Genomic DNA, 10554 nt, shown 5'->3' with positions numbered 1-10554 from the left:
GAATAGGAAAAGTCACCAGGTTGGATTTCAAACTATGTTTTAACCTGCCTTTATTGCTTTTAATGCCATCTGTGTCAGTGAAGGAGGCGAGCATGCAGAACTAGTTCAGGAACAAAGGAGGAAAACTATTCCCAAAGGAACATTGGATATTGCTGCACTACTCGATACTCCAGTGCTGCAAAGAAGTTTCTTCCATTTGCTTTTCTTGCAAGAATTGATATAAAATCCTTGTAATGAGCATTGCTGACTGCAGGAGAGCTCCCCAGGGTGTTTTCTTCCCTGCAAAGAGAGGCTTAGGCTGCACTGCTGTTGTGCCTGGATTTATTTCCTATAGTCTGAGGCAGACCTGGGTCTGTGTTTTACTTTCATGGGGGCTTGCAGAGCTCGGAGAGGGATAACAAGCAGAAAACAACAGCCGAGTCCGCAGACGGAGCCTTGCAGGCTGCTTTGGGAAGAGCCACGCACGCTCATTGCAGCCAGTGCCATCATGCAGCAGCCTCAAAGCAAAGCATTCCAAGGAGATGTGCAGGTGGGAGCTGCCTTTCATCTTCCTGAGAGAGAATGAAGGAGGTGTGCGAGCACAGTGCCTTCCTCCCTGTGAGTCTTACTTTGAGTTTGGAGCTGTTTGGGTTTGAGCACGAACCACCATCGCTTTGAAATTCAAATCCTGGCTTTGAACTCCCCCTCTCCCACCTGTGCTCAGCAAACCACCAAAAACAGACAGAGGAAGAGCAGCACAGAGCTGCAGTTCATCACTGGCAGCAAAGTGGGGCTTCTGACTCATCGTGGCCTCCAACCCCGCGTCCCTGCGCTGCAGAGCTCAGCACAAATGAGTAATACAAATGGATAAGTATTATTTCTTAAGGACAACTCATTCTGATACCTGCCATCTCACAGGCAGACAAAACAAGCCGATCTTGGCAGGTAAACCCAGCTATAATCATGGTATGTAAAATATTATCATCTCATGCTTCTACACACAACTGCTATTCAGGAAAGGACCCCCATTCCCTGCTGTTTTTACTGTATGATACCAGTTTAAGTGTGTGCAGGTACTCAGCACAGGTTGAAAGCATTGCTTGACAGAGGGTGAACACTAAATTTCAGTCCTAAGGAGAATGGTGTGGTTTTCGCTGAGCTCAACCAGCTGCGTGCCAGCTAACCTGCAAGCAGACGAGGCTTTGGCACAGCAAATGGCAAGGGTAAGAAAGAAGTGGTAACAGGATGCTCCGAGCTTGTGTTTTGACTGCGAAATACACCAAGTCTGGGTGCAATCCTTCCGTGCTGGCTACACGTTTTCATCGTCCCAAGGTGAACCAGGCTGCTCAGGTCCTGAAAAGCCCCATAGGAGCCCCCCATCCTTTATGAGAACACCACCAGCAGCTCAGCTGTGTTTTATGGAACCCAAGGGCTGTCGAGCTGCCAGAATGCTGCCATTTCTCGTCTCTTGAAAGCAGTTATGCTTCTGCATTGCTTCTCCCTGCTCCTGCCCTTGGTGTGAGGGGATGGTGCCTTTCAACCACTGATAGCACTGCTGGTTCCTGGTTTTCAAATGCTCTGCTAACACAAGAGCTCACAGCAGTGAGATTCTTACAAAGCTCCTTTTCTTGCTGGAACAGAAAATGTGCAAAGACTTTTCAGCAACACCAGAAGCGGCCACAACTTCTGAGTACAGAGGGAGACTCTAAGATGAGCATCTCCCACAGAAAACCTGAATAAAAAGTCAAGTGAAGAGGTCAACGGGAAAATACCATAAGCAGGGGCTGAGATCATACGAGAAGTGCCTGATCCTCGCTTGGTTGGAGACACAGAAACCTTCCTGCAAAGAGATCTTGTCCCCACTCCTTGCCAAGGCGCACTGAGGGTGGCTCCAACCTGTCTTTCTGGTGGCTCCGTCCATTTATCTTCTGCTCAGAGAAGACCAAATTACAGCATCCTCCCAGAGAGGCTGGAGCCGAGCTTTAGAAAGATAAAGATCTTCCCTGAGATCTCTTAAGCCTCGAGATCTTCAGAGGGCTCCCGGTCTTACTGATGCATTTGGTTCAGTAATGATGGCTGCAGGAGTCAGAGGTGAGTATTTACAGAGAGGGGAACATGGAGGGCACCATCAGCCTTCAATTTCAGCTACATCAAAGGAGCTTCTTGGGCTCCTTCAAAGCTAGAGATAAAATTCACATATCTGTGATGCTCCAATCCATTACTAGCATTAATCAGAATGCAGCTGTGGTGGCAAAGCCTGGCTCATTTCCCCACAACGAAGCTCTGAGCGTGCAATTTCACTGCCATTTCTTCCTCTTTCCTCTCCTAGATCTCAAGGTTTCGTTTTTCCCCCACTGTTTTCCCTCCAAACATTCACCAAAAGCTTTGAGCCAAGCATTTCCCCTCTTGCAATATGCAGTGGGCATACCAAATGCATTCCATCAAAACAAACTACATTCCCCAAATTCCCATGAACTGTTTCCTTACCAATGCTGGAAAACAAAGCAATAAATTAGAGCCAGCTATGCTTGTCTGAACTGGGTAATGGCTTCAAGTCTGACCCTTACAGGTTTGTGAGCTGTCTGCTGAATGCACTACTGCATGAGAATGGCTTCATGGAGAAGGGTTAGCATGGCAGGGTTTTGTCCATAACCCACCACTGGCAATACAACTCAACCACCTGCCTCGATCCTGTGTGTAACGTAGGGGCTGCGTCTGGGAGGTCCTGCGTCAGGGACTGATCCCTCCCTGTTTGGATGTTCAGTTCATTTGGAGGGATCCACATCCCTGTGCACTGCAGGGCAGTTGCACCTGATGACCCTTCAAGGTCCTTTCCAACTCTAAGGATTCTAATGATCTATGATCATCTATGATCTAATTCTAATGATTCTATGATCATCGCTCCGAAGCACAGCCACCTCAGGTTTTTTAAGATGGAGGGGAGGAACAATGGGAAATAGGGACAAGGAAGACATTTTAATTTGATACAGTGTGTGATCAGCAGAAATCTCAAAAAAGCTACACAGTGCATGAAATATGAGGCAACAGCAGCCAAGGCACACAGTAAGTTTGGTTCAAAAAGAAGTGATAGCTGCAAGGAGAGCAGTTTATCAATCTGAAGGTTGGCCTGAGAACAGCAAACAGATGCTGCCAAGCCGTGGCAGCCTCTAAGCATTAGGTGCCATGCTTAATAGATGCACAGCCACACAATTAAAGAAGCTGCTGCAGAATGGCCAAGCTCCAAAACAGGACTGGGTGCGGATGAGCACTGCTCTTGCAAGTCCTTGGGGCAGCTCGCTCACAGTGCTGCCCGTGGAAAGCCAGGGACCCTTCTTTCCTCCCAGTTACCAGGAGAAAAGAAATTCTTGGCAGTTTTCCCATCAAGTCAAGTGCTCGCCTGGCTCAGTGACACATCTCAAAAATAGGTATCTAAGGCAGCCCACCTGGGGGTTGCTGCAGTCTTGAAGAGGCTTTTACACGTCTTAGTTCATTCTTCAGCTGTTCCCCTGCAGTTTGGAATAATGACCAAAGAGCCTTCAGGAATTGGGTGCTGACTTTCTATTAGCTATGGGAAATACAAATATCTCAGTGTCCATAACACAGCATAGAACTGAAGGATGTTTTCATAGCACACACCAGGAGAAGGTGCTTGCCAAAAACAAGAGGGCAACTGGAGGGCAACCGCATGAAGGTTAACATGGGCAGTGGCAAATTCTGCTGCTGGGACGGATACATGTGCAGACTGGGGGATGAGAGGCCTGGGGAAAGGGATCTGTGGGTTCTGGTTGATGGTAAATCAAATTGGAGCCAGCAGTGTGCTCCTCCTTCAGCGAGGCACAGAGCAAACCATTCGTTATGCTTCCCATTCACAGCACTGCATGCTTGCAAAGCTCCACGAGCCCCCTCCCCCCTTATGCCACCCTTCCTCCAAAGCCAAACCTTTTCTTGGACAAAATCCAAGATGTTCTTGAAGTCAAGGTCGTCATAATAGTGGCGAATGCCCTCCTGAATGTTGGAGTGCAAAACTGCATTCATCTGTGGACAGGAGAAACATAAACACATCTCACACTTGGAACAGACAACAGCAAAATATCACAGACTATGAAAATCATGCAGAGAAATCTTTTCATAGCATAGCATTGCTGGCTGTCACTAGAATGAGAATCTAACTTGCTGTCCCAACCCTTTTGGGGCATAAGTCATCATTTTTGATCTCTCATAGCTGCACCCACCATCCTTCACCCACCTGAGTTTTTCTATGTGCTGCACATCCAATTGAATTATTAGGGTGATGACTTCTTGACAGCTCCCTATAGACCTCCAACCTCATCTCTGACGTAGCTTTAACCCCTGGTGGGGGGTGCTCTGCATCTGGAAGAGGCAAAACAGCCTCTGATAGCCAACAGCACCCTCAGATGGGCTGCACATGGGAGCAGAGCCCTCATCAGAGTCCACAATCACCACCAATCCCAACAAACCTTCCAGTGATGCAGCCGTGTCCATGGAGCAGCAACGTGGCTCTGCGAGCTGCCTGCATCTCTGAGGGAGCTTTGATGCTTCAAATTAAACACTAACCAAATGGAAAATGCATTTCACAGATGCATGGGAAGATTATTTGTGAGCTGGGAGCAGAGCCTCCAAATGAGCTATGCCAAGCCTGGCGTGGGTTTGCCACTTTGCTCCTGAAAAAGGGCCAGGCAGAAATGCTAACGGAGGAAAAGGGAACGTTTTCTGAGTTAGAAGTGAGGGATGAGAGGAGAAAAAGAACGTCGTTCTTCATAATTCACTGACATGAAAATTAGGGGTTGGGCGAACTGGGAGCAGGGAGATGAAGATGGGGAAGAGAAGAAAAAAGAAGAAAATGAAGGCATGTCAGAGTGGGAAACAAAGCCTGCCGACAGTGAGGGATCAGGTAGAGGAACTGAAAAAGCCTTTCAGAAACCACTCCTGTGAACACTGATTCAAACATTGCTCCATAGCTTTCCCAACACAACAGGCAAACCTGGGTTCTGCTGCTCCCTGTTTCTTTCCCACATGGGCTCACCCTTCAATCCCATCATCTTCCCATACGATCCCAGCATCCCAAATGAGATCTCAGCTCCAAGTTCTGGAGATAACGCTGCAGGGAGGGCACCGAATGTGCTATAATCCCCCAAACCATCTGCATATCAACAGAGTGCAATACTCAGTTGTGCAAGATTGTTGCGCTCAATACTCAGTTGTGCTCAATACTCAGCAGTGCAAGACCACTGTGCTCATTCCTCCTCAGCTCCCCCTACTTATTTAATACAAAACCCAATTAAATCTCCTTGACTAGCTTGACAAGCATTGCTCCAAATGCAGATTTGTGCCTCCTCACAATTTTAGGTCGGGTGGTTCATCACTTGTTGGGTCTCTTTTCCCTCCGCCCCGCTGTTTGATTTCCAAATTACACATTAGATTTAAATTAGGGGATGATTTCTGCACTAATGGTTTGATTCATCCCCTGAGTTTTCCTGCAAAGCTGTGATCCCCTCTCCTGCTGCACAGGGCGGTGCTGAGCATCAGTACAGGGGAACAAGGGTGGAGAGAAGGAGCAAAGTCAGCGATTTTGTGCCATTTTCTATGAAAATACAGCCAGCACGTGCCATGCCAGCACATATTGATTTCCTTTACATGGGAAGGACTCAAGTGCTCTGATTTTCCTTATAGAGTCACATCTCCCCACTGGTGTCCTGACAGCTCCCCAGGATTGGAGGTTTTTGGAGAGCTGCTGGACAGAGCTGGCTGCAGCATCCATTCATCCTCCTCCCCTTCCACTTTGGGTCTCACCGAGTGCCTGAATCCCAAACCCAGCCCCAGCCCATCAGCTTTTGAAGGTTTGAAAGCATCAATTTGTCTCTGCAAAAGTGAATTGCTGTTTAGAGCCCTTACGTACATATTTTGGATGTTGCTCTCCTGGCCTGCACACCCCTCCTTCCAGCCGAGGCTGAGATTTGATATTTAATTGTATGATTGATTACAATAGTAAAATAAAACTGAATACGGTGTGCTTTCTTCAGCAGAAGCTGGGCAGCCAGGAATATTTCCATTGGAAGTAGTTACCAGTCTTGCTGGTTCAGCTATAACTGAAACCTGTCCTCGCACACAAGTCAGCAGTTACTGTAATTGAGACAGGGAGCTTGATGAGAAGCACAAGAATTTTTGGCTGGGAGTCTGCAAGGGAGCTGCTGCTGTGGTAGGAGCAAGGTGCAGCCTGAGAAGAGCAAGAACAACCAACATCTTCCATTCTCAGCTCATAGGCAGACATGAGGTGAGAAGGAAATCTCCCCCCAGCTCACATAGGCTGCAGCTTGCCACTGTGCTAAGCCAAGGAGCAGCTCCTCCAGCCTCCTGATGGCACTCACCTTGTTTTCAAAGATGATTTCAATGAATATCAACAGCAGCTCCGTGATGAAGATCACCAGAAGGACCCAAAAGAACTGGAAAGAGACAGAGAAGGATTAACCCTGCTGCAAGCCAGGCTGCGTCCGCTGCCAGCACTCAGCTGTGATGAGGGAGAGCTGGAAAGCAAGAGATGCTCAGAGACACTTAGAAATCAGATCATTTCATTACGATCTCCCCAGGGAGCTCCAAATCTCCTCCAAAGATATCAGTCCTAAATTTGCTACCCAGTAGAATGAATGGCAGGAAGGAAGGATGGATCAAAAAAGAAACCAAATGTAATTTGGATGGCTAAATTCTGCATGGGTAAACAGGCAAAATGGATGCAGTGGAAGAAAGTATTTCCTCTGGGTGGATATAGATGTGCAGAGAAATGCCAACACCTATTATGATGGAATGCCAGGCCTTGGCTGAACATTGATGTTTCCAGGCCAGGCATCCAATGGAAAGTTCTCCATCCCCAGAGCAGGGCAGTAACTCACATCTCTGACAGACTGATGGTGGCAAAAAAAAAACCTGATCTGGAAATTGGTGTCCTGATGAAGCAAGCAACTTCAGCTGGGAGGTTTGTTATTCCTGCAGCCCACGCTCCTAAAGCTTCAATCTTATGTGAGAGATTCCATCTGGGACCGTGCCCAACTTTGCAGAGGATGGACAGCAAAGCTCTGTTTGGCTCACATGCATCCATCTCCCCAACATTACCTTCCTCTGCAGCTTTGGAGACTCACCAGTAAAAGGAAGGTGGAAAGTTACCATGGTAACCAGCTAAAAATCCAAACAAAAATGGAGAAAAAAAAAAAAAAAAAAAAGCGAGTGGAGGTAAATTATTACCATGATATTCACTTTGTCCCCTGGTTTATTAGCAGAGCCTTGTTAGCAAGACATTGAAGCAGACATTGCACGGATCCGTGTGCCCAGAAATTATTTCCCAAGCTCAATGAGACTAAAGCACCCCTGCAGCAGCACCATGCTTGGTGTGCAAACCCCAAACTGCAGGGTTCTCATCAGCCTCCCTTGGCTGAGTTGTGCACCGTGCTTGTTTGCCAACAGCCAACCACTGCAGTCCTACTGGAGAAGCAGCACCGCTTTTCCCATCACCTAAATCAGCTTCTAATGGGCCGAGTTTAATTAGGCAGAGAATCCCGTAACCAAACACCTATCATCCCATAGTCAGAGACAACACAGCATGCATCAAACCCGATGGAAAAGGAATTTGAGCCAGCAGGAAGCCCAGGGTGGTGCAGCTGAGACTTCCTCACGTTCTGGCCATTGAGTGCTGCACACCGATTTCTTTGTCTCCCACTCTTTCTGTGTTTCTGCTGCACAGCTTTTCAACTCAAGGCATAAAAAGCAAGATTCACATAATGTAATCCAGCCTGCTCCATGCATATTGACATCAAAGTTAATATTTCATATCCAGGAGTCTTGCCTGGTTTATAGACAAACGTGGACATATTTTGGATAAGTGCAGGGGATGTTGGCTGTACCTGGCTGTTTAGAAAAATGACTGCTTTCAAATACTTCATCAGATGAGGTTCACAGCTATTAAACTCTTTGCTTCCACGAGAGCAGCGGGTGAATGGATGAAACTGAATGAAAAGTGCAAGTTCTGTGCCAGAAAGACAGATACAGAAAGGGAAAAGCTGGCAGAGGCTGATTGCCAGTCCTTCCAAGAGGCAAAGTGCAAACCTGGGGGGTCATGCAGGTGATGCCCAGCTGCCCCTGGACACCACACAGTGTGTGACTTTGCCTCCAGAAGGACCATTTCCCTTATCAAGTACAGAAAGAAGGTTGGCAAGGAAAGCAGCCACAAGCCCCATCTGCAGCCTTGCAGACGTTCAGCCTGAATGAAAACCAAGCAGTGGCTGAATGGAGCAGGCAGACCCTTGGCTGGTTGCACTGACAAAGCAGAAAGTGCCTTTTGTTGTTGCTTTCCCAAGGACTGCAGCAACCATCAGTAACAGGAACACGTGTGACGGAGCAAAAACGTTGTCAATGTCTGCAATCACCCACTTACAGACGCATCGCAGCCTTTGCTACCTGCCAGACCAGGCGTGAATAAAACAGCATTTTACTTTCCTTAAAAAGACTCCAGCAGCGGCTGAGCAAAAACCCACCCTAAGCAGCATCTAACCCTGCCTTGAGTTGCTGTAGGTTTGCAGCAAGCTGAAAAAAAATATATTAATAATCATAAAGTAAGTGGAAAAAAAAAATCGCAAAGCAAAAGCAGTGCGCTGAGGAGCTGTAGAGTGTGAAGCAAAAGCTTCACGAAGAAAAAAATAGCCTTAAAAAAACCCTCAGCTACCAATTTATCTTGCTCAAGTTGTCTGGCAAAAGGAAAAGATTCTCAGTTGTCATTAAATTAACACTTGCTGCAGTCAGCTGTCCTCAATGAAGCTCGTCGCTTTGCATACACCTGCAGCTGCGCCTTCCCAGGCAGCCTCCAAGTCTTTCTGCCATCTCCGTGTGTCAGGTGGGATGTCTTGCGGCAAAGTTTGCTCTCCCAGAAGCTTAAAGATCACCTGAAATCCTCAGTTGATGCACAGCAAGCATTTCTAGACGTGGGATGAATTGATAGAAGAGTGCAAAGCTGAGAGCATTTCATTTCCAGATCACGGGCATCACGCAGCCATCTCCAATTAAATACACCCACACCAGGGCAGAAAGGATTGCCATGGGTCAGGGATGGGTGGGTATTTCTGGAAGGTTGGATGCCTCAGGGTGAATAAATCATGCAGGGATCCAGCCCATACAAAGTGCCTGCAGCCGTGGATGGAGGCAGGGCATTGCTCCGTGCTGCTGAGCTCTCAGCACTCTCGTGGCCACAAGAGGCTCAAATTTGCTGAGCCTGAGTGTGACACGAATGGCACTTGGGATGGTAAAGGAATGCTCTGTTTGCCAGGGATGTGGAAGGGAAAAGATGCAGCCACAAGGATGGGAAAGAGCTCCTGGAGCCATACAGAATAGAACCATAGGACAACTAGGGGTGGAAAGGACCTCCAAGACCACTCAGTCCAACCATCCACCCATCTCTAGTATTTCCCTCAGTAATGTCACGGCCCATCTAAATGCCTCCTGAACACCTGCAGGGATGGTGACCCCATACCCATTCCAGCTCTCTCTTTCAGAGCTTTTCCTAACGTCCAACCTGAGATACCAGAGTCTCAGTCTCAATTTAATACAAACACCCTCACGGAATGTTTTATCCTTGTTGTGAGCACTCTCAATCCTCCCCTTGGAATGGGCCTGTTATGCATTCGCACAAATATGTCACCATATCTCATTTTTGTCCATGTCTAGAGATGCTTCCCAAGGGAAGGAGCTCAGTCAGCCCACTGAAACCTACACAGGAAAAGGGTTGGGATCTGCTAACACCAACAGCAGGTTGGCAAGGGATGGAAAGCCTGGATTCGTTGCCAAGATTAAAAGAAACTCATGCAATTTACCTTCTCTTTTTGTGAATCACAACCTGGGAGGGGGGAGGTGGGGTCACACACACAGGAGTCTGCAGCAAAGCAATCCTTTGGTTTTGGACATCTGGAGAGGGAAGTGGTTATTCCTTCTGAGACTTTGCAGAGCACCTTCTTCTATAGAAAAACAGCAATAACCCCCTCTGTCACTGTGGCCTGGGATGCTGCTTCATGCAAACAGTGGTGTTTTAGTTACAGGACATGCAATTTGCCTCTCCTGCCCCTCTGCCCATCCACCTCACTGGGTTTCACACATGCATTTGCCAAGCTTCGAATTGAAATACACATTTCCTCCATGCTTCACCATCTGAATGACCAAGAAACCTGTTTTCAACTCCCAGTGGGCTGGCAGCCTTGTAAATAATTGGCTGGGACGACCAAAGAGCCCCAAGCACACAGCATGGTCCACCCAACAGATACGCAGCCCTGCCTGCACCCTGTCCTGTAGATGCCAGCTCTCCAAATATGCCCCTCTCTGCTCCCCACGCCTACCAGAAAAGCATTTCTTTCCCTCATTTGGGTTTTTACAGACTTTCAGCCTCTACCAGATTGCCATCACCTCCATCTTTGTAAAAGTCCTGTGACCTGGAACTAGAACAGGTTGCCCTAGGAGGTTGTGGAATGCCATGCAGGCATTCAAGGCCAGGCTGCATGTGGCTCTGGGCAGCCTGGTCTGGTGGTT

The 10554-nt window shown here is 47.8% G+C and overlaps 1 protein-coding gene across 2 annotated transcripts in view; it reads right to left on the bottom strand.

Annotated features, from left to right (window-relative positions):
• The window catches only part of LOC122167932 (tetraspanin-15-like), a 31815-nt gene that overhangs the window by 8235 nt on the left and 13026 nt on the right, over positions 1-10554 (bottom strand). For both annotated transcript variants that reach the window (XM_042832864.1, XM_042832873.1), the window contains exons 3-4: positions 6366-6440; positions 3919-4014 (exon numbers count right to left, since the gene is read on the bottom strand). In XM_042832864.1, coding sequence (XP_042688798.1) covers positions 3919-4014; positions 6366-6440 — 171 coding nt within the window. The remainder of the gene's footprint in view (positions 1-3918; positions 4015-6365; positions 6441-10554) is intronic.

This window comes from Centrocercus urophasianus, unplaced genomic scaffold, assembly GCF_019232065.1.
Source record: "Centrocercus urophasianus isolate 14NV4802_14NV808 unplaced genomic scaffold, USGS_Curo_1.0 seq_1081, whole genome shotgun sequence".
In the NCBI taxonomy this organism is placed as follows: Eukaryota; Metazoa; Chordata; class Aves; order Galliformes; family Phasianidae; genus Centrocercus; species Centrocercus urophasianus.
The sequence above is the reverse complement of the archived record's forward strand: the minus strand, read 5'-3'. Positions and strand labels throughout refer to the sequence as shown.